Below are 24,590 nucleotides of genomic sequence, written 5' to 3' on the forward strand. Positions count from 1 at the left end.
GAGCTACCGCCGATCGCTCCGTGCATGGGGCTAGACGGCAAACACGTTAACGAGCTAACTGTGCTAACATACTAGTTCACACCAATGTAATTGAGCATTGCATGGCACATCCAACATACTGTTTTACTTTAGTCCATGACTCGCTTACCTTCAGGGTCATATGTCACATGAAAACCAAAATAATTCCAAACGCCAGATCTGAATGTTGCAAGTAGAGCTTAACTTCTGTCTCGCTAGCTTGCCCTGCTCTCTTCCTTCTGACTATGCTGTCTGTGTTGAGCGCTCAGTGGATCTGCGCTCGACAGTGCAGCCTAGGCGGAGTAGTCGAACACAGATTCACTGAGCGCTCAACACAGACAGCATCGTCAGAAGGAAAATTGATAAAATAAATTACAAATGTTGTATTGTTCGATACATATGCGTACCGAACCGAAAGCACTGTATCGAACGGTTCAATATCGATACGAATATCGTTGCACCCCTAGACACACCGTGTCACCACAAAAAGCTCAAATCGCCTCAAACTGGTTTGTTGAATATGAAAGAGAGTTCTTTACTCCAAAGTCCATCAGTGATGAGATCTCGGACCAATAGAGCACCTTTGGGATGTGGTGGAGCAGGAGACTGACAGTATAAATCTGCAGCAGCTGCACGATGCTTTCATGTCAACATGGACCAAAATCTGAGGAATGTTTCCAAGACCTCATTAATTCTGAGACATGAAGAAAACAGCTTAAATAAGAAAGCGACTGTGATTCTTGAAGGTGTTGTAAATAGCATTTATTTAAAAAAAACAAACCAAAAAACGTGTTCAGCATCTTTTCTGACATCCTGTGTGCTCGCAGCAGTGATGATGGATCTGTGCAGAGTTTCAGAGCACCTCGGTCAAGACTCAGGAGTGGAGCAGAAAATAAACAAGACTTAAACTAACACCTAACTTATCAGAGGGGTGCACTGCAAAACGAAAATCAGTCTTCAGTTAACAGGTGATGATCATATAATCTGATCCGGAGCAAATTATATTCAGAGTTTTGGTTTAAAATCTGTTGCAAGTGGCACATTTCTGTTTGCAGAGCATACCATCAAGTCCCGCCGTAAAGCTACAGCTCTGCAAACTGTGCATGACACAGTTTCATAGCTCTGATATCCAGCTGTCCAAATAAACAGCAGCACATCGAGCATGCTGAGTTCTAATTTATTAATCCACAGCAGTGTTGCCTTCTGCTGTTTTATTTATATTACTTATACACACACACTATTTATCCCCTCTTTATAATATCTCAGAGTGAGATATATGGCACTCGATCAGATTTGTGAGGAAGAAGAGTAAAAAGCCACATCAAACACCTGGTTTTATGGAAGCGTGCAGAAAATCTGTGTTGACAGAGAAAACTTATAACCACCATTATTACCGTCATCTCTGGGATACTGGGGTTTTAATTACTGTCGAATCAGCTAACTCAAAGTCTGGCAATGCTGAACCCGCTCTGTAGTGCACCCCTCTGAAGTAAACACATGTATGTTGTGTGAAACGTTGTGACACAAGAAAAAGAGTCCATCTTCACATCAAATTATTGCCCCCCCCCCCACAGAAATATGCAGAGGCACTGAAATCCACTTTCCCAGTGAGGTACAGTATTCTACAACACACACACAGCACTCAGCATTCACACATGTAAAACAGATCTTTCCTCACGTGTACACAAAGGTCCACTAAACTCTCCTTTGGTTGACAAATAAAAGAGTAAACAGAGCTGGGAGGGGAGGTTTGCTGATGTGCTTCTAGTTCTCATTCATTCGGACGCCGTGTGGACTGAAAGCAGCTGCAGCAGAGGTGCAACACAAGGCAAACTGGTGTTTTGCCACTCAGGAGGAAGAGGTGGTGGTGGAGGAGACACTGGAAAAGTCTGTGCTCACACTGAAAGCAACACGCCGCTTAAACTCTACAACTTTGTGCGCTTGCTGGCTGCTAAAGGCCAATCACACGTGTGTGTGCTTCATTAGGTGGTAACATGTGTGCAGCTGTGATGAGAATGCAAGAAGCCTTGTTGGTGAAGGTGAAAGCATTTGTTGCTGGAGGTGTGAACACAGAGGTGGAGGGGGGGGGAGTGTGTAGCAAACCGTCTCATGCAGAGGGTGACGGCATGTCGGGGTCCGGCTCGTAGCGGTAAGTGGCCTGAGTCTGGCTGCCGCTGCTGTGCTGCTGCTGGTTGCTGTGTGCGGCCGGGCCCGAGCCGTCCTGAGCCTGCTGGTTCAGGCCCTCGTAGGCCTGTGCTGGCTGGGGGGCTGCACTGCTCTCAGACGCCGGCCCCAGCACCACCTGCTGGGGGAGAGTGTCCAGCTCGTCCACCTGCGGCCCGGGAGGGTGCATGACCACCAGCTGGTCCTGCGGAATGTCTGCGGCCGCCGCTGCCAGGTTGGTGGTCGACTTGGACTTGACGCACTGAAAGTCCACATGCCGACTCTTGCCTTCCTCCTTCTCCCAGGACATCCTGATGAAGGGGCGCTGCACGTAGTTGTAGATGACTTCTGGACGGCCTCCAGGTCGTCGCTTCACCTTCTCTTTGTAGGTCGGGTATCCTGGGAAGGAAGGAACAATATGTAGTCGGGACAAAACAAGCTCGAGTGGAGCTGGGTTGCAAAATAGCTTGCAGACAGATACGCACTAACAGCATCTATTGGTTGGAGGATGAGGAGAAACAACTACTCACTACAGGTGCAAGTGCACACAAGTTAATGACATACTGTTATTGGTATAAAACCATCATGGGTAGCCTCCTCCAGCAGTCTGAGCTTAGAGCAGTGTAACTAAGCGAGGACTCAGTCACCCGATCCAACCCCAACTATGTTTTATCAAAAAGTTACGTTTTAAGCCAAATCTTAAAAGTAGAGGCTGTCTGCCTCCCGAATCCAAACTAAGCAGCTGAACTATAACTAATGACTCTGTGAGATTCACCATTTGACTCAAACAGTGTTTGAGTCAAATGGTGTTTGAGTTAATATAATATGATGGGAAAATAAACCAACAAGACTCTGCTGATGGCATCAAACTAACCTATATTTTACAAAAAAAATTCAACTTGGATATTGTTAATTACTGATAATTGAAAAAAATGTGGGATGTGTGGCCCTGATTCTTTTCGAGCTCCAGCTTTGAGACATGCCAGAAGAAAGTGTTACTTGGCTTCACGCATAGAGGCGAGTGTTACTGAGAGTTTTAGCATGAAGCTAGAGCTTGTATTTAACATTTTCCTAAAAGTCATGTAATGAAAGCCACATTTACTGGCATTTTACTGTTGTTGTGGAAATTCTTGCCTCAGATTCGGCCTTTTAGATTTTAACAACCTGTTAAACAACATCATTTACTGTGTGTAGTGTGGGTAAAAACGTCCCTCTGCAGGCCCGCAGGAACGCTCCCGTTTGTTCCTGTGAAACTGTTTCCATGACCTACAACTGTTTTTCCTTCCAGGTTTGCTGTTGTGTTTTTTAGCTTGGTAAATAGAGTGATTCTTACATAGCGGAGTACTAGCTAACATTTATACTCCAAAGGATGCATCGGAGAGCAACTTCCTTCTGAACTACCAGAGTTAGAGCAAGCATAACAAGCCATCATGACAAGTACTGTAATGTGAGCTGAAGTACTCTGCAGACTTTTATGCTGCTTATGACGATTAGATAGCGGTCCATCATAAAGCATCATCAGGAAGGTGACTGATGTCTCCTAAATGAATTCATTCCATCCTCTCCTCACACAGACATGACCTCACCAAGTCACTTGTATTAGGAGACGGTAGACACCAATGTGGTCTAAACATAGAGAAGAACTAGGGCAGGGGTCTGCAACCTTTTACACCCAAAGAGCCACTTGGACCCGGTTTCCACGCAAAAGAAAACACTGGGAGCCGCAAATACTTTTTGAAATCTAAAATGAAGATAACACTGTATATATTGGTTTTTTTTACCTTTATGCTTTGTGTGAACAACTAAAGTAAGTAAGTAAAGTTTATTTATTAACACAAAGCGCTGTACACAAAATTAAAATAAACAATACAATCAATAGACATTATACACAATGTAAAAGATCAAATGTAAATAATGTAAAGAATATAAAATACGTAGATCAACAAAAGGCTTGTTTGAACAGAAAAGTTTTTAACTGCTTTTTAAAAGAATCCACAGAGCAACTAAGGTGTGTTGCTTATGAAATCCATGAAGTGCTACAGAGAAAATTACATTTTATTTATGTAATTAACACATTTTGAACTTTTAAAGAAATAGAACAAAAGGAAAGACACCCAGCTGAACTAAAATGATCCATGTAGCAAACAAAAACTGTGAGCCGCCACCCTCATTATCGCCTTTGGGCTTTTGGAGCCTTGACCTGACTTTTAAAAACTAATTGGAAAAAAAGCACTATGCTGCTAAAATAAAATAGATATTTGCAAAATTCTGCCTAAATATGTATTTTACCTGTGTGGCGGGGCGTGGTCTGCAGTGCCGCTGCAGGGGAGTCGGACGCACCTGAGCGGCAACCGCAATCATGCCTCGCCGCCTTAAAGTCTGTGCTATCTATGCTGTTGTGTTGGTGTGTCGGGCTGTGAGCGGAAAGCAATCGTGTGTGAAAAGTGGTCAATAAAGAGATGCTGAAAAGCATGTTCATGGAAACATCGTCGAGTCTGCCGTGATAAGTTTACAATAAGACTTATGGTCCCGAACCTCTGCGCACAGCCTCTGCAAATCGGGGCTTTCATCTTTATGCAGGACTGTAAGCTGTCATCTGTGAGGCGTGAGCGGTGTTTGTTTTTAACATAGTTCACGGTGGAGAACAGCTGCCGACATAATGTGGATTCGAAGATCCATAACTGGCCTACCTGGGGTCGAAAGTCTCGATAAATGCACGGCGTTTCGGTGGGTACACCGGTTTCCGCGAGTGTGACGCTTATTTTGAGCGATGAAAAAATAATAAGATATAATTTTATTTTTATATTTCAAAATCACAATAATCTTAAAAGTTAAAAAAAGAACTAAACACAAATAAAATACACTTCAGCTAAATACTTCTAATTTATTTTCCCAAACCACCCGGAATAGACAAGAGCTCACCAATTTAATTTTATTTTGAAACTCAAGGGAAACAGGTATAGGGTGAAAAATACTGGGCCCATCATAGGCCCCTGAGGAACTCCACTGCTAACTTGTTTGTTTATAGAACCTGTCATGTGATGATAAAAAGTTGTGATCAAGGTGGAAAAACTGAGGTCACTTATTAGCAATGATTCTGGCACTGAACTAAAAGATGAGCCGGGAACCCTGTAAGTGCATTTGGGGAATAAGGGTCACAGCACCGTGTGGGGCTATGTTGTTCTTGTGCCTTGGGTTCCAGCGATCTGTCACAAAGCAGACTGAACATCCAACGTGCCAAACCTAGTTTGTGACTTTATGTCTCAGACATACTGGTACAGTTTTACTATTGAAACGTTGAATACCCTGAGATATCCACACCTCAGAGCTGATTCTCATTCCCGTTGCTTCAAACTCGGCCACGACCGCTCCAGTGCAAGCCGGAGGTCGCCAACCGATGAAGCCAACAGAACCGCATCATTGATTGAGTTAAATTACCTAAATGATTCTAAGCTGCTGCACTTAATGATACATCTGTGATGGTTTTAGTCCTGGTTGCCACTGGGAGCTAAAGGCTGAGCAGAGCTGTGCCTGTGCCAGCCTGGCTATGAAAAAAAGCAGTCTGTAGGAAGCTGATAAGGACTCTTTGTGACATCATCTTTGAAAGCAATTACTTTTACAAAATATTTTACATCGGCTTTAGACATTCAAGGACCAGACTGCATTTGAAGACAAAAACTATTCTGAAAGCCACGAGTAACAAAAAAACCCTTTGTGGTGTACCTTCAATTCCCAGTCGGATCTTTTTCAGTCCTCTGTCCTTCAGCACCGACTTGGCCACGTCTCTGTTCTCGATGTACTTGAAGAAGCGGTAAAGTTTGGTGCTGTAGATGACTGCGGAAGACAAGAGATACATTCAAAATCGAACTAATGTGAAGTCAGTGCATTAAAATATGAAGCAAAACCGACAACTCTCCAAATGCACGACTTTCCTGCCCTATCTGAGACATTTAAAAGGTGAACAAGAAAAAGCCACACAAACAGAAAGTAAGCGGGAGCTGCAGGAAGTGTTCGTGCCACTGTGGCCTGCTTTCACACACCGAGGCACCTTAGCCTGGTTTCTGTAAAGTGGAGCACGGCTTCCATCAGATTACTGTCACCCAGTTATGAGGCAAACAAACCAGATCAGTGGAGCAGCAGGGTTCACTATGAAATCTTACTCTGCGAGTACTCCTCTCCCATCTGCGGTGGGTACTCTTCATCCCAGTCCACCACATCGTCGTCAGTCAGCACCACCACGTGACATTCCCTCTCTCCGCTCTGGGCGCTGGCCACCATCAGAGGCAGAACCATTTCCTCGAGGTAAAACTCAAATTGACGCCGAGCTCCATCATTGGACAGCTCATGCATCAGGGCGCCTGAGGACGAACAGACCAGACGTCATTGTGGACAGAAAGCAGAAGCCAGAAACGATACTGAGCTGTGATTCTTGCTCTAATCAAAGCAAGTAGAAGACTTTAATTACCCCACATGAACGACTATCTGTATCAAACTTGTTATTGTATTGGATTAATAATAGAAACAGTCGAGACACTCAGATAATCCTGAATAGAAGCATATGGAGGAGCCTTTTAACTGTGGGTTGTTTTTTTAATCAAATTTGACTAACAGTTCTGAAAATGCAGTTTGTGTCCACAGAAGTTATTTCTAAGGAAGACTAGAAGCTTTAGGTGGTGGTGGAGGCACCACATGATTCAACCTTTAGCAGGAATAATTGGAAATCGGGCTGGACCATATCATACCGTTCACGGTAATACCGGTATAATGTTCGGCAACGATAAGAAAATGAAATATCGCGATAGAATATGTGTAAAACGCACATGCAGAGTGCCTTTGCTTTCATACGCACATGGCGGCAACGGAGAATGAGAAGAGCGAAAGCGGATCGTTGAATGAAACGGATGAACCAGAATTGGTTTGTAAAAATGCTGCAACTTCAGTGGTGTGGAACTGGTTTGGCTTTCGTCCGTCAGATACACAACAAAGCACTATTTTTGGTAGCGCATGCTAGCGGGCCGTCGTCATTACTGTGTTTTTTAGAAAATACGGCACACTTAAAATCAATCCTTTGATTTTTCTGAAAATCGACAGGTATGAACTCTGGTTGTGTTTACTGACCTCGAAACAATTTTATGTGGTACACGGCGCTCGAAAATCTGTCAAATGTTTTAGTACGACTTTGCTAAGCTACGAACCCGCACCACTTGATGGATTGTCGGAGCATTACGGCTATCGTAGGCAAGTATTTTGTCTCGTGTCAATTATATCGTCAGTTATGTCGTTATCGCAAATTTTCAAATGTATATCGTGATAAATATTTTCGGTCATATCGCCCTGCTCTAATTTGATTTAATCGTTCACTGAATGTCTTTATCAGTCTCCCAGAGTGTTGTGGAGGAATTGTGGCTCACTCTTCGTTACAATGCTGCTTCAGTTCATTGAGATTTGCGGGCATTTGTTTATGCACGGCTTTCTTAAGGTTCCACCGCAAGCTTTAGCTCTCAGACAGATGCCCTCACATTTGACTATAAAACACGCCTCAGTGTGGCTGCAAAACAGGCCCAAAGCATAGACCTCCAACGCTGTGCTGCGAGTTGATACGAGATGTTTGTGCTGATATGCCGTGTTTGATTTTCACCACATGTGGCACGGTGCATTAATGCTGAACATCTCAACTTTGGTGTCGTTGCTTTGAAGGAGATTGTTCCAGTAGAGGTTTGCTCAGATGCAACTTTATCTAAACTGTGCAGCCCTTTTCTTTTCAGAGAGGAGAGGCTTTCTCCTAACAACCTTTCCTTGTTCAGTCTTTTTTATTATACTGTCATGAACTTTAACATTGAACATTTAACAAGCTAACTGAGGCTTGTAGAGCCTGAGCTCTTGGGATTTTTGCAGTTTCTCTAAGCATTGTGCCATCTGACCTTGGGATGAATTTCCTGTGGCATCCACTCCTGGGAAGAACTGCAACTGTCCTGAATGTTTTCCACTTGAGGAGAATCTTTCTCAGTGCATAACGGTGGACTTTGAAATCATTAGAAATGGCCTTATAACCTTTCCCAGACTGACATCATGGCAGCAACAGTTGCTGTTCTAAGATCTTTGATGATGATTTTAAACTTCTAACTTTTCAAAAGTGCTCACACTTGCTGATGGTCAGTTAATCAAGTGCATTTGATTAGCAGCACCTGGCTGCTGCTTACCTTCTTAGTTAACTAATTAAGTCTCTCTCAGACTGTGGGCTTACTTGTGGATCCTAGCGTGTATACAAGTAGAATGGGAGGCAGAGCCGTCAGCTTCTTTTTGTGGAACCAGCTCCCAGTTTGGATTCAAGAGACAGGCACCCTTTTTACTTTTAATCCAAACTTTCCTTTTTGATAAAGTATACCGTCAGGGCTGGATAGGGTGTCCCCTTTCACTCACCATGTGTTCATGCACCACTCTGCATTTAATCATTAGTTATTATTAATCTCTGACTCCTCCCCCTCACACCAGCCAATCATCTTGTCATGTGTTGTTGCTCACCTGTGGTTGTATTTACTTAATGTTTATTAAGATTTAAGGTTTATTAATTAATATTTGTAAGCTGTACTGTGACACAAAAGATAAATATCAGCCAGTGACATCGGTAAATGTAATCTTATTTGCCAGTATCACTGAACAGGGTATTCTGATACTGAGCTGATATATCAGTACATCCCTGGTGTTTCTACCTGGAACAGCAATCAATTGAAATCAGAGACATGCTGACTGAAAAAAAGAACTCTAAAAAGTAGAATAAAAAAAATCCCATCCTGTTGTGGATTAATTAACTTTACCAGCTTTGGCTTGTTATGTGCCTGCATAACAAGCACTGAATCTCACAGCTAATCATGACCTACTTTAGAGCTCAGCATAGAGCAGCAGCAAGCAGCAGGCTGCGCGCTGAAGCCACTCCTCCCACACACTCAGACACACAAACAAGAGGCACAGCCATGCACAACGACAACAACAACAAACGTCCATCACACGCAGCATTGTCACAAACCAGTACAATGTAGCTGTGCAATAAATTTAAGCAAACAATGTTATTTCAGCTCTTTCTTTTTCTCAATAAATCAATCGCATAATCTGCTCCACATTCAACTGATGGCTTCAGTAAAGGACAGTGAACAATATCCAGCCTGTTAGTGTGAAATTATTGCTTTCCTCTTCCTGAAGTAACTGCCTGTACCCATGCAACATGCAGAGACGTGTACTTTTTCCCATTAAAAAACAAAAGAAGTAAAAAACCAACACACTCACCAAACTGTGCACTGACAGAAGGAGGAACTACATCAGTGTGCATGCAGTAAATCAACAGCTAGCCATTTAGATACTCACTGAGGTCTCTGCATTTGATGGTGCTGTAGTTGAAGGAGATACAGAGGTAGTCACATGCCTCCCTCAGCTCGGGAATGGAAACGCCGTCAGGGCAGCGGATTATCCCCGACTTGTAGTAATCCTGCCATTTTCAGCGGCGCGATCGCACACATAAACGGACGGAGCGGTGGATGTTCATGCACGCACATGAGCAAGGGAGAAAAAACAAGGCGCCATTATTAATGCTGCTGCTGCTGAGAGAGAGCGAAAGAGAGGATGAGGAGAGGGGGGAGGGATGGAGAGCGAGCGAGCGAGTGGAGATGAAAGTAAAAAGCAACGTCACAGAGGAGAGAGAGGCTTAGAGGAGAAAGGGTGAAGGGTGATGAAAGTAAAAGCTTCCGACGTCAGCCTCCCTCCCTGCCCCACTTTCCATCCTCTGTCTGTCCCTGTGCACCCTCACGGTGGCTGTTACCCAGGAGACTTTCTACTGATGGGGAGAAAAAGAAAGAGAGGAGACACTCGGGGCACACAGGACAGAAAGTTCTGGCACATCTCATTTCCTGCTCTGCCTCATGTCTCCTTGTGTAATTCCCACAGACATGCAGGCTTTTGCCAAAATCCATTATACCACGACCACAATCGAGCAGCTTTTCGCCCGTTGTTACTAATGCTCTCCCAAAGAGAAGAGGCAAACACATAACATTTTACACCTGCCACAAACACTTTTGGAAGCAGACAACTTGGACGGCTTTCAGAATATTTCCTCTCCTCAGGCTGCTGTTGTGCTAATGATTATTTTGCTATGAACAGATGAAATCAGCATTAATGAACGAGCATGTTCACTGCGGTCTGTGCACTGGGTGCTCTTTCAGCTGGACATTAAATATTCCAGGAAAAAGAAGCAGCAGTATGCTGTAACACATACCAAACATTTCAAACCACAACTGTATTCGTATCTGTGCATAACAGTCTTTACGTTATCTCACATTATTTTCACCAGCAGTTCCTCTTTCCGTTGTACTCTCAGATAAAAACATGTAGCGTGACACCTGCAGTTTTTTCCCCTCTGTAAAAAGCTCCACTAACATAAAAGTTTCCTTCACGGCCTTACGAGACACTTTTACACGATCCAGCAAACCAGACAGTCCTGCAGCCTCTGGGTCAGATTCACCTTTTAAAGCTGGCCAAGTTTCTTTCAGAAGGGATCTTTGTTTTCAGCTTGTTCGCACAGTATTAGCATTATAAGCCAGCTTCTCCCATCAAAGCATGCCCCGAGGGGCTGTGGGTTCTCGACGTGTTGAGTGCTTTTGCAATAGTTTATACTGACAGTTTTTTTTTTTTCATGTTGGGGGTTAGTTGTCAATTGGTGCATACAAAAAAATCCTACCTCCCGCTCCTTCTTTATCAGTTTTGCTTTTAATTACGGCCGTCGACGTGTCACGCTGTAATAATTCTCCCCTTCAGTTTTCTTTTAGCAGAAAAGAATTTAAGGGTATAAAATCTGACTTGATAAATACCTAAAAACTGATATGTGTTATTTTTCTACACTTAGCCACTGCAAAACTTTTATGACAAAAGCAGATAAATGAGGGACAGTGACACCGGTAAATGTCACCTTATTTACTAGTTGCTTAGCAGCTGATATGCGACAAGACACTTGGCTGATGTATTTTTGCATCCTCACCGGAAGTACTCTGCTGCACCTGGCACAATTTAAATTCTGCAGTATTTAATTAAAGTGATTCTTTCTTTCTTCGGGCAAAACAAATGACAAAAGAGTAATAATCTATGTTAGAGGAAAGAGCAGGAAGCATTTAGTTCCTCTCTCTACATTTAACTGCAATGCCTCAACTTTAATTTGTATTAGACGTCTTTAGACGGCACAAATTGACATTTTAGTGATACTAAAACTCACCTAGTACAACTGCACATAGGACTTTCACATGAATCTACCTCTGAGTGTGAGCGTGTTAAACTGTTATCCCTGTTACCTGGTGATGGGCTACAGAATGAAGAAGCAGACAGCAAGTGTGGGGACTAAAGTGCATGGTGTGGTATTGTGCTGGTAGTTTATAGGTGCAGTGTGTGAAAAATACGTGGAACAAGCAGTAATATGGTAATATTCTTGTTCATGTATGTGGTGATTATAAAAATCATAATATACAAAGAAATTCTTTGTAGTGAAGCGGAGTGTTAAAACAGATGAAAATGTCCACTGTGGCGATTTTTAATGCTTCTCATCTTCATCTTTTTCTACTCTACTCTCTACTGTTCAAGTCAATTTTAAGCCAACCAGCATTCTACCTGTGGATAAAGTCCCTGCTGTCAGGCCACCCGCTTCTAGCATTTTGGAGGACTGAATGTCTCCGTCACACAATCCCTCTCTAAAAGGGACACAAATGTAGGACCATAAATCATTCGCAAGAGTTGCTGAATTGCAGCAAAAGCCCCCAAAATCTTAGCAAGACTATACCAGGATAGGTGGATATGACTGAACTGCAATGCAATGTACGGGTGCTTCTATTTAGCCCACATCATATGAACAGATGGAAGAAGAGCTTCAATTTTAAATAAACTCCCATCAGCTTCTTATCCTCTGCAACCCACTAGAATATGCCAGCATGTGGCATACAGGTCTGACTGTAACTATAGGATCCCACCAGAAACAGACACTTTACTGAGACTGCAAATATTCTCAGCAGATATACGACCCCAACTTTCCTCAATGAGCCGTGCTTCTTAGAATAAAAAGAGCTGATGTTGTGTCTTTAGGATACAACATCAGCTTGTTTGAGGTACTTTGCTGCTTCTGTAATTGCAATCCCTGTGTGGGTAACTACATATTTATTTTAGGACCTATGATAACCATAATAAACGAGAGTTTAAAACCTTTTTAGCTCATGCAAATAATCCAACGTTTTCAGAGAGGTTCTGGGCCCCAAACACAGGATGGAAAAAGAGAGAGAAAGGTTACAAAAAAGAATGAATATGCCGAAATAATCACACAGAGAATACAAGAGAAGACACTCATTGGGTCTGTGGTTAATAGAGGGGAAATGGAAAAGTCTGAGACAAAGTCAGGGAAAGAAATGACAGTGAAGCGAACACTAATGAGAGGATTACACAGAAAGTGACCGACACACAGACACAGTGTACATCCTTTCTCACCAGGATGGCTCTGAAGACAGTGGAGCTGATACCATCTGCCACCTCAAACTCTCCTTTTTCATTGGGCCGAGTGAAATTGTTGTCCCGCCCAGAACCGAACATCCTGAAAATACACGGCAGGTTTTTTTTAATGACTGCAAACAACGGCTGAACAGATAAATGACCATCTATCTGTACTGCCATGCTTTGTGTTCATTAAAATGCATAAGCTGCTGATGATATACCTGGCCTGTGTTATCTCTATGCAGTTATAATCTAACAGATAACTTCTTTTTTTGCCCGTCGTCTGATTTTCAGAGTGACTACCTCAATACTTATTTTTGTTGTTAAAAAAATGAAACTTAAAAGTTAATGTGCTCTGATGTGGTCTGGACAATTACCTGCCCAGCATGGTGTTAGGCTGAGCTGTGAAAATAGCAGGATCCACCACAAATCGTGTGTTGTCCACAATGAGTGTTACTCTTTCTCCCAGTCTCAGCCCACTGCGATGTCCTTCTTTACTGCTCAGGTCATAGATGTAGATCATATCAGAGGATCCTTGGCTCAAAGTTTTGGAGTGGTGGTCACCTCCAGGGGAAGCCAGGGAACGAGGTATGTGTCCTACGTGGGAATGGGGAAGAGAAACCCTGGGTGGACGTGGGCTGGAGGACCTGGATGATGAGCCTCCTTCGCCACGTTCCCGGTCTATGGATGGAGAAATGTGGACGATTAATGCAGAGAATATTTGGCCTGCTTTTACCATCTACAACAAGCACCTTTATCCTCCTCACCGTGCTGCCGAGTGGGAGAAGTAACATTCCTGATGCAAGGCGTCAACTGGCTCTCTCCCCGCTCATGGGAGGAGTCGCGTGAACGATCGCTGGAGCGCCGCCGCTGCTGTTCCCGGTAATGTTCTGCTCCTCCTCCTCTTTCTCTCGTACCGCCACTGGCACCGCCCCCGTACAGACTCATGGTCCTGACCTCCGGCCGCTGCTGGTGGTTGCAGTCCAACGCTGACACACCACACTGCTCACTTGTGAAGAGATGGGAGGAAATCACAATGACGCACATCTCGTAAAGTTAGATTATTAAAAATAAATAGTAATAGGATGCAGTAGAATGAAACCAGAGAAGATTAACAGAGATTTTTTAAGAACACTTGATGCCTCCTACAGTTATACATGTCAGGTCAACTAGCTACAGCTGTGTAAGGTACATAAAACCCTGCAGTGCTTTTAATATGAAATGGATGCAGAACATGTCGAGTTATGCGCTAATAGTGTAATGCAGTAACATGTAAATGACCGAGAAAGTGCATCAACACAAAGACTGACTCGTACACTAATTAACCAGGTGAGATTAGACCTCGAGTCCTGACTCTAATATAAGCCAGTTTCAGATTAAGACCTACAACCTTCTCCAGGTGAAGCCAATAAATGCCCATATACTTTTAGACTAATTAAGGCTATTATTGTTTGGCTCCGTATCTTTATCTCTATCACTTCTGTGGCTTTTATATACATAAAATCAGCATAATCCTGCATTTCTTTACTGTCTTATGGAAATCCATGATTGCAAAGATTAAACAGGTTTTTTTAATTTAATGAGAGCAACTGCCAAATACTGGTTCTCATAAATTAAGAGTGGAATCAATACAAGTCAGAAATTGCATTACTTTGTTTGTCCGCTGCAATGATGACCTTCATCTGCCCTTCTCATTTATTCCTTAATATTTAGAGCAACTAGCATCATTTCATTAGAGCAAAACGGAAAATATAAGAAGATTTGGTATTAATTATTAGGTCGCAAAACTTTAAAGTATACCAATCTCTAAAATGTTTATCCCATATATATACATATATTAAGCGTTTCGTTAACTGTGTCTGTAGCTCTAGAAAAACACCTCATATCTGACAGCTTCTCATCGTCTTATACTTCATGGAGCTGAACAGTGAGTAGATAATCGAGCAACTCCATAAAGGTTTTTATATTTAAAGCATCACTTTAGAAACTCATTCAAAGCAGCCATTCAGGTTTGATGTGCTCAAAGCTTCGAGTCCAAGTGGGACGGCACTAATGATCGCACAGAAACCCAAAGTACTGATGCGTGACTTCATGGAGCGGCGAGGCACATTACTCTGTGCGTCGACTGCATCCTCTCTAGACTCATTCACACTGTCGTGCAGAAATCGCTCGAGGAGCAAAAGAGTAGTTTTTTACATGCCGAGCCGCGGGACGAGAAAAGTCTGCAGTCAACTCGCGTGAACCCCAACAGGCCCTAAGTGCTGCAGAAACACAACTGCACCAAACTGTGAGCACCACCGACCTCAGCCTTCAGCTACAGGCACACACTACATCAGCATCAATTAGAGGGTGTATCCATGTGAAACAATCTGAGTGAGACGAACTCACTTGGCTACAGGACAACAAAGAGAAATCGTCTTGATTGTTTATTTGCTCCACAAGCTGGTTTTTCACAGGTTTTTGACAGATAGGTAACGACCGATCCACCTTGCTTCGGAGTGAGCGATGCTTCCTTGAGTGTTTTTTCCAGAGACAGACAAGCAGCCCTGAGAGAGCTCTTACAACATCTGCCCTCCATTTCAGAAAGGAGTTAAACACACAAGCTCCTGCGTGCATTAATGCACTCGAGAAATGCAGAAGCAGGCACGCACACTCAAGCGAAAAGCAACTCGCTTCCATTATTGGCTTCAGGCTTTCATTGTTTTAAGACTGAAAGAGAAATACTTGCAAAAACGGATCTTCAGTCATGTTAAACTACATGACAAATACCAAATGTAAAGCATTATCTATACTTTTACATATATAGGTGCTCATATTAAACACTGACAAAGTTTCAAAAAGGTACAAAACAATCCCCAGGAGCCCAAAGCTCAGGTTCAGATTGTTCTAAACACTGTTTCAGACATTTTATCTGCTCGTGAATCTTTGTGATGTCACAGAGCAGGGATTTCTCACTCTATCATTATTTTGAACTGTTAATCATGCAAAGCTATTATATGAGCTGGACACTAGTTTAACATGTCCCCTTCAACCAGATCTTAGAGATGTGAACATCAATTTTCTCCACATTCTTCCCCAAAAAATACTAAAATTCAGATGCCGTCAGTACATTCTGTTAATTTTAACCCAGGATCAACAAATATGGATTCGTTTGAACTGTGAATCATACAAAGCTGCCTTAGGAGATTCCCAAAATAAAAAGATGGAGCTAAAATGAGCTTACACAGAATAAAGGTGCAGTACACTGAAGTCATATAATGTAGTTACAATCAGACGAATAGGATGAATAGGGAACATAAAATCTGCTTGGATAGCTGTGTGATAATTATATCACTACATTTACTATCAACACAGGTCTGTACCAAACGGTTAATGACAGTATTGATTAATCTGACTCAATTATTTATTTGTTTGAAAGAAAACTTGAAAAGGACTATAAAATACATGAATGTCTTTAGCCTAATAACAGTCCAGAACCTAAAGGTTGACAAATCACTGAAGTGTACAAAAATGTAACCAAACAGTTGCTAACACAGTACTGCACTACCAAAGGTTCTGATAATTAAATCATTATTTAGTTATTACTGATTGATAACTCTGTTAGATGTGTTGATGAATGCACCCATTATAGATCCACTGCGACAGTACAGCTGGCTCTTTGATCAATAGCACTGAGCTTATAAGGCAGAAACAAATCCAGGTCTCAGTAATGAAGAGAGCTGGGTCTCCCGAGAGGAGTCGCTGTGAAATATGATGATGACCGTCTACTGGAGGTGATATCATCAGAGAGACATAAAATGGAAGAAACAGGCTGACTTCTTCCATAAAAAAGACAAGATCCTGTAAAAGTGGCTTCAACTCTGACAATGACAACACATATAAGTTGTTACATTAACATACACTAAAAAGCGTCTGGTCTGGATTTCTAACATGTCTTCTGTTCAGTCTTTTCAATTTGAACTTGAACATCGAGGAGGACAACATTTAGGGCATCACTCAAACTGTACATCAAAATAAAGATGATAACAGAGAAGAGGTGAGAGTGTCTACTTATAGTAACTAGCATCCACTGCCACAATATGGGATACTTTTATTTAGGATGTGAATGTGTTTGAACATTCAAATAATCATTATTCTTAAATGAAATTGTTTGTGGGGACATTTTTTCACCCTTGATATGACATAACACACTACAACCATGAAAAGGTGGCAGTAAAGCACAAAAAAAGGAAAAAGAAATCTAATTTTGGAATAAATGTCTACAGTATTTTTGCTATTAAAACCCATCCAAACTTTACATTACAATAGTTTTGATTTATGGTCACAGGCAGCAGTACTTCAATATCTGTGCTTTATTTGGTTTTAGTCTTTGCGTAAAACAAAACAAACAACAGCATTTGTGGTGTGAGCTCTTTTAGTCGAGTGAATACACCAGGAGAGAAATCCATCTTTTGGAAGTTTTCTCCACAGGAAAGCTGTGAATAGTAACGTCTCTTGCCTCGTTTCCTTTCCACCTGAAATTACAACCTTTAAAAAGTGCACTGTGGCATTTCTGGATACTTTGTATACCCCAGACTGTTAGATATAGCAACTCTATAACTATAACTCGGGAGTGCCACCAGGGATTTGTCATCAACCCAGAGTGGAGGACTGCACACTCCAAGTACTGTCGCCCTTTGGATGGTTTTATATACATCTAGGATAATTCAAATAATGACAGCACTTTGTGTTTTTAACAAGACACTAAGTGAGGAAAATCACTGGGCTTTATTCTAGAACCAAGGGTTAAGTAAGCTGTTCAATAACACAGCAGAACTGAACTTTATTTCCCTGCACCATGCCCACTAAACAGGTTTTGCATGTTTTGGCAGAGCCTCAAAGGCTGGTAATTAGAAAAGGCTCCCTGGATGCCGGCTGAGATCTCAGCGTGCCGGACAGCCGGCTTGCTGCTGCTGGTCAGACGGGTTGACCGGCTGGCTGACAGACTGATTGAGTGGTTAATTGGTTAACTGTCTGGCTGGGTCAGCGGGAGGGTAGACCATAATGTCAGAAGACAAGCAAACTGATAAATTAAAAAAAAAAAGCAATGCAGCGACAGACCATCACCATGAATTGCCTCTATGGCGATTCAAGGTCATTTATTCATTTTACCTGACGGCAACCCATCAGTCTTGTGAAGCAAAAAGCTCAACTGTTTGCACACAAATTTCTACAAATTTAGCGTGTCTAAAATAAAAACATTTTTTTAAAGCCATGCACATGGAGATAGTTAACTTCTCAAGCAGGATAACCTCTCAGACATCAAAGTGGAAACAAAAATGAATAATAATTTCCGTATTAATACAGAGCTGCAGACTCCGCCAGTGTCCTTGAAGGGAAGGGTCACCATAGTAGCTGAGCAAAAGGAGAAACGGGTGCACACACACACACAAAAACACCAATGTCTGCTTCAGGTTCAGTGTCTTCAGGTGAACCGTACGACAGGCGCACACACAAAGCGGGCACTGACCATTGCTGAAATGTGAAAAACACCATTTTTCATACAGAGAGCAGCAGCCCGGCCCGTCATCCAACACAGCATACCTCGACTCATGACACGCTCATTAATAATGAAGTCTCCTTTTCAAAAACACCACAGTTAAGAGTTCTGGCAAGATGTGGCTGATTATGTAATATATGTATTTACACCAGTGCCTGACACAGCATGAATCTCCAATGGGATTCTAATGCTTGGCCGAAATGGGAAATTAAGAATAAAAGCGGGTCTTGCAGCCAAACAGGCTGCCAGCCAGCAGCCACACCAGCAGAGTGGAGGGAACAAAGGAACTGAGAAGGCAATACTTCACTCAGGGCAGGCAGATCCTCTCATCTTTCACATGGCAATGCAAGTCTACAGAAGCCACGATTTCACACAGACGGGGCTAACATTTCACTTGTCTAATTTCCTGCTACTGGACACCCCTCCCTCCCCCCTCCTATACCACCATTTCTACTTTCTTATTCATCTCAAGAGGTACATTGGTTCTGTGTGTGCAGTTTTAATGCAAGTCAGCAACCCATCTAAGACACAGTAAGACAGGCAACGATGCATGGCGTCCTGGCAGTCTATTAAAAGCATGAGGTGAGAGCCCCAAGTGGTGAGGGTCCAATCTATTATTTAGGGGCAGCTGACACTACTGATGGGCGAAGGCAGGGAAGCTGCCCTGTACAAAATAAATCCAACAAAAGGACAATTAATTAAAAAGGCATAAAAATGGGAATTACCATTCATAACAAGGATATAAATGCCACCCCTTGCCCAGGATGAGTGGATGTGAGACTACCATAAATATCATTATATCATCACACACTCCACAGAGTCCCATCAAGGATAAACCTCCTGTCACTGTTCTTCCTTTTTGGACCACTATTATAATTCTTTTCATGACAGGGAGGCATACCGAGAGCAGAGCACTAACACATGTAACACAATGACAGAGCTGAAAAGCCTCGGTGCTTTGAAAGCCGACGTGCACCTACCGCTCGGTATCAGAGGGCCAAGTGAAGACAAAGCAGCAGGGAACGAGCTGCGGGATGACAGCGGCACAAAAGCCTTGCGCTCCTCCGAACAAAGCGGGCTTGCCGGCAGCTTCAGCATCCTCGCTCATTACTTTCCAACTTCATCAGCATCGTTTCACACGCACACACTCAGGCCAGACTTAACTCGCTGGTTTAAGAAAGAAAAACACAAATAAAAATCCACCAAAAGCGTTTAACGTGTCTGGATGGCGAGGGGGGGAAGACTCGCTCGGGCTAGTCATTCAGAGTCACCGGAGGGACCTTAAACTGTGAATGGCCGCGTGCTTCGCTGAATCAGAGCGGTGCTGCCTTCACGTGATCCTCGTAAGTTGCCACTTCTCAGGGCTCCGTGTATTTTTATTTTTTCTTGGTTTGCTTTTAAGCCGTTCTTTCTTTGCGCACAACAATTACAACGATTTATTTGTTTGACATTATATCGTAAAGAAAATTTACCCTGGCTTATCCAGAAGGTTACTGAACTTTAAAAATTATTTTCAAAACTGTGATATTATCTAATAAAACGGAAATCCTCCAGTTTCCCATTCCTCATAAATATATTTGAAAAACCGCAAATGAGATTAATTCTTCAAATTTCATAGGCTCTGGATCCTAGTTTGATGAAGATGAAATGCAGAGATAACACAGCCTCTTTTATACTTAACCCTTCGCATGAAATAAAAATGCATTAATACGCTTTTTTTTCCTTTTTTTTTTTTGTGCCTTCAACAACTTCCAGTTTGAAGTGACTGAAGAACAAACAGGATGAATTCCTGGATAACAATATCATTAGCAGAATCTCCCTCACTGTGCTGAATGCTGAACTACTGAAACAGCAGAAACCCTGGACTTGCATCTGAAAGCAATATATTTTATCTCCTCGCTTTGTTTCTTGATTTGGTAAGTTTAGTCCCCAGGCGTTTTATAACTGGATATTCTTGTATTTTGCTTATTTATTGTTGTCTTTTTATCTCTTATTCCTCCATTTCTTTTTGCCTAATATATTTCCTGTGGGGGAAAACTTGTTTATTGTGCCTTGTAAATGGGTTAAAAATCTCTTTAGATAGGACCACTAAGACATGGAGCTACTTTTGTAATTATTACTACATTTTACACATACATTTTTTTTAAATCTTGCATTTCATGGGCACTGACTGTTCAACACAGCCTACTTCTATCTTCAGCTAGATGTCTAAGGCATTACACCTACTTAAGTGCTGCATACTACAAATGCTAATTTCTTTATACCCAATTCGTAACTCTTGAACTTTCAGCAACCTGGCAACAAATTTTTTTTCGAGTCTTGCATAACCTTTTTAAATATTCTTAACATGGTGGTCAGATAATATTTGAGTTGAGGAAATGTCAAGAAAACATACACTCACTGGCCATTTCATTTGGTACACCTGTTTAGCTGCTCGTTAACACAAACATCTAATCATCCAATCACATGCAGACATGGTAAAAAACAGTTAAACTTGAAACCAAGAATGAGAATGGTAAGAAAGGTGATTAAGACTTTGTTGGTGTTGATTTAGAGGTTATCAGTGCCAGACGGGCTGGTCTGAGTATTTCAAAAGCTGTTGATCTACTGGGATTTTTTTCACCCAACCATCTCCAGGTTTAACGGAGAATGGACTGAAAAAGAGAAACTTTCCAGTGAAGGCAACGGTAATTCAAATAATCACTCATTACAGCCCAGGTATGCTAAAAAGCATCTCTGAATGCACAACACATCAAACCTTAAAGCAGATGGGATAGAGTGGTAGAGGATCACAATGTGTGCCACTCCTGTCAGCTAAGACAGCAAACTGAGGCTTAATTTTTGCTGCAGGATTTGGGCAGCATAGTCAAAATTTGATGTAAACAAAATTAAAGCATGGATCCAATCTGCCTTGTATCAGTGGATCAGGCCTCTGCTGGGATATTTTCTTGGCACACTTTGGGGACCATAGTCCTGTGTATTGTTAAAATACCGCAGCTTACCTGAATACTGTTGTTGACCATGTTCATGAAATTCATCAAAGGGGTTTCTTAAACATGACAGTGAGTTCACTGTACACAAATGGCCTCCATGGTCAGTGAAGCACAACTGACAAATCTGCAACAACTGTAAATATGACATGTCTGTAAAGAGTCACCCAGGTCATGGTAATCTAAGTCTTTAAAAAACATAAAGAAGTCCATTCGCTTTTCTTTCCAAGCTTCCTAGAGTGTATGATATGGCAGCATTTATCAAAGTCTGAGGAATGTTTCCAGTACTTTGTTGAATCTGTAGCATGAAGAATTAAGGTGGAGAAGACTAAATGTCAACAACATGTACCTTGTACATGGATTGCCAGCTGCACTACTTAAAATTATTTGCTCATGTTTGTGAACACAACTTGCCACGTTTGTTCTGTGAGTCAGCAGATATTTTGTGCAGAAAGTTCAACACGTCACCATCGCAACCAAGAAAGCTGAGTTTTAAAGCAGTGTTTCTCAACCACTGTGCAGCGGCACATAGGTGTGCAGTGAGAAATGATCACGTGCCGTGGAAGGTTATCTGGTTCCACCTGATTAGTACTCTATAACAGCGGTCTCCAACCCTTTTTGCGCCACGGACCGGTTTATGTCCGACAATATTTTCATGGACCGGCCTTTAAGGTGTCGTGGATAAATACAACAAAATAAAACCAGTACCGGTACCCCCCCCCAAAAAAGATTTATTCATAACACACGGGAAAAGACCCAGGGAAAGCGAGTTAACGATAAAAACTATTTTAAAAAAAATGATAAAAACCGATAAAACCCGGAAACCATTAATTTCACACCCGAGCCTCAACTCTCGCGGACTGGGGTTGGGGACCGCTGCTCTAAGCCATCGGCGTGAGTAAGGGGCAGAACAATTACATTCTCTTCCACTAGAGGGCAGTACAACTACCTGCTCTAAATAAATCAGAATCAGAATACTTTATTAATCCCTACGGAAAATATGTGGGTTACAGTTGCTCCGAGACAGTAACAGTAACAGACTAAACTATTTAAACATTACAATATGTTACAGAATTTACAAATTTAAGAAATAGTACTAATATATAAAAATCGCTCAATTATAAATATCAAGAATATTGACAAAGAATTACAAAGCTAAGAATATTACAGGGGTGGAATATTTATGATTGACATTTGACTCTAGCCTGTGAACTTCTTTTGGACACGTGTGCTTGTATTTGTCTTACTTTTAACTTTTATACTTTTTCAATTATTAAACTTTATTCAACAATAATTTATAATGTATTTCAGTGGGAGAATCTTCAAATCTTCATTCAACTTACACATCTTTCAACTTTAACTACTTCCACATACTCACCTACGGACACCATTCAAACAAAGACAAGACCCTGGTCTCTCTAAGAGTTACCGCTGCATTGATATGAGTAGCAAAGGGGGACAAAACCTTGTTGTCTCTCAGCAGCTTTCAAGCTGGAAAAGTGCAAGATCACAGAAACATCAACACTAATTACATAATAGTGATGCTGTGAGACGACGCAGTGTGTAATAGCAATAGATAAATATTTGAAAAGAAAAAGTAGTCAATCTGACATGTGTCCTGGAGAAAATTCGGACCCAGCTGAAGGCCCTCGCATGAGTAGTGGTCAGGAGAAATCTTTTTGAAACCTAGTCCTGGACACTTACCGACAAACCCCAAACCAAGTTGTCTGTAATGTCAATTAATAAAATTAACTACATTTTATTTTTTTTAAAATCACCGGTCTTAGCTGAACTGTGTTCTCTGATATGAGCAACAAAATAATTAATTCCTGCATCCTCCAAATGTGGGCGTAAATACTAAATTCAGTCTACATGCACACAAATCGGTACATATGAGACTGAACGGATGATGATGCATGTTTGTGTTTGACACCGTGTTAAATTTTTACGTCGACCGTTTCATCAGTATACCTAGGTATACTCTCACGGTCTTAGCACTGACAAGGACACTAGTAAAAATCAAAACTCGAGAAAAAAAAACAGTCAGGAAAGATATGAAGGGAGCAAAGGTCTGTGGCTATTCCCTTTAACAGGGGTTGTCTTGTTGTTGCCTCTCCTGTTTGACCTGTTGTCACTTTCATCTGCACAAAAAGCAGGTTAAATAGTTTCACAATGATTTATGTGATCCATGAGCTGACTTTGTGTTATACTGTGATGATCCAGTGTTCCCTTAATTTTTTGGAGCAGTGTATATAGCTAATCCATAAAGGTTTTAGCCTGCAACAAGATCTCACCCTTATCCTTAGCATCCTATTCTGCTGTCACGGCAACAAGACACAGTTCATTAACCTCCAGGATAAGCTTCAAAGCGCACTTATAATAACTCTCACCATCACGCACTGATAAGACCATTCCACAAAGATCTGGACAACAGCAAAAATCAATATAGACAGCCTTCCTTGCATTAACAACAGCACTACCGCCTCCTCATCTACGGGAAAATTAGCTGTTTTTGCAAAGGTCAACTCCCAGCTCAGTAATAAATTTATGGATCCAGAAGTAGTGGAGCCATCACACTATTTCACAAATATTCACTCACTCAAGCTGGGATTAACCATTACATCACCTGTCTGTCCATATGGATTGCAATGTACCCTGCTTTCATATCACATAATGGTGAATTATCACATTAGCTTCTTATTTTACAGCAACTACAAACAACCACCCACTACAGAGTTTTGACACTTAACAGAACTACACTAAACACAAAGTGCAGCTCCAGCTCAGCAAAGAGTTGAGTTAATATCAAATTAAGTTGGTTAACTTTAGTTGAGCTGCGTAATCTGATAAAATTATAAGAAACCAGGTTAGCCTATTAAGTTAGCGCTTACAGCATCTCCTGACTGCTAGGAGCTAACTGCTACCAGAAAAAGGAGTTTATAAAAGCTCCCCGTTACCTTTTTGCGTTACATTCCGATTTGTAGTCGTGACAGTTGCTTAAACAGCCCGCTGCACCTTTAACCGAAGATTGGAGAGGCAGAAAAAGACGAGCGTTTTTGTAAGAAAACCCCCTGTAGACAAACTACTGTTAGCTTGAGGACTCTTTGTTTTGGTTTGGGTGAGCGGAGTTAGCGTGGAATATCGCGAGAAAACAGTTCAGCGTGCTGACACAGGCGCACACTGCACATAATAAGAATTACAACAATGACATGACATTTAAATATTTTATTCCGTTTATTCCACTTCATTAGTGTCATACTTCTTACTAAAGTCATTTAAACTATATTTTTTATATTTTTGAAGTGCATTGCAGCGTACTTATTTATTTTGGCTTTGGGGTCAAAAGTAAAGTAAACAGCGCGCAAACCTGC

The 24,590-nt window shown here is 41.8% G+C and overlaps 1 protein-coding gene across 2 annotated transcripts; it reads right to left on the reverse strand.

The window, feature by feature from the left end:
* Window positions 1–763: 763 nt before the first annotated feature.
* LOC120736229 (BTB/POZ domain-containing protein 10-like) lies at window positions 764–24,356 on the reverse strand. 2 transcript variants are annotated; one of them, XM_040036229.1, is made up of 8 exons: window positions 24,177–24,356; window positions 13,458–13,699; window positions 13,068–13,371; window positions 12,688–12,790; window positions 9,541–9,661; window positions 6,342–6,539; window positions 5,905–6,015; window positions 764–2,580 (listed from the first exon to the last, which is right to left on the reverse strand). In XM_040036229.1, the coding sequence occupies exons 2-8, from the start codon at window positions 13,636–13,638 to the stop codon at window positions 2,126–2,128; spliced, it is 1,473 nt and encodes a 490-aa protein (XP_039892163.1). In that variant the 5' UTR covers window positions 13,639–13,699; window positions 24,177–24,356; the 3' UTR covers window positions 764–2,125. The 2 variants fall into 2 exon arrangements, with proteins under 2 accessions (XP_039892163.1, XP_039892156.1); XM_040036222.1 differs by lacking the exon at window positions 24,177–24,356 and adding an exon at window positions 19,210–21,844.
* Between the last annotated feature and the right edge of the window lie 234 nt (window positions 24,357–24,590).

The sequence above is a fragment of the Simochromis diagramma genome, unplaced genomic scaffold (assembly GCF_900408965.1).
Source record: "Simochromis diagramma unplaced genomic scaffold, fSimDia1.1 OVJJ01000333.1, whole genome shotgun sequence".
NCBI classification, from domain to species: Eukaryota; Metazoa; Chordata; class Actinopteri; order Cichliformes; family Cichlidae; genus Simochromis; species Simochromis diagramma.

Coding starts and splice junctions, on each gene's coding strand:
- LOC120736229 (XM_040036222.1), bottom strand. CDS start 19,337: ATGAGCGAGGATGCTGAAGCTGCCGGCAAGCCCGCTTTGTTCGGAGGA. Junction 13,372..13,457: donor TTCTCCCACTCGGCAGCACG/GTGAGGAGGATA, acceptor CTCCATCCATAG/ACCGGGAACGTGGCGAAGGA. Junction 2,581..5,904: donor GATCCGACTGGGAATTGAAG/GTACACCACAAA, acceptor CTTCCTTCCCAG/GATACCCGACCTACAAAGAG.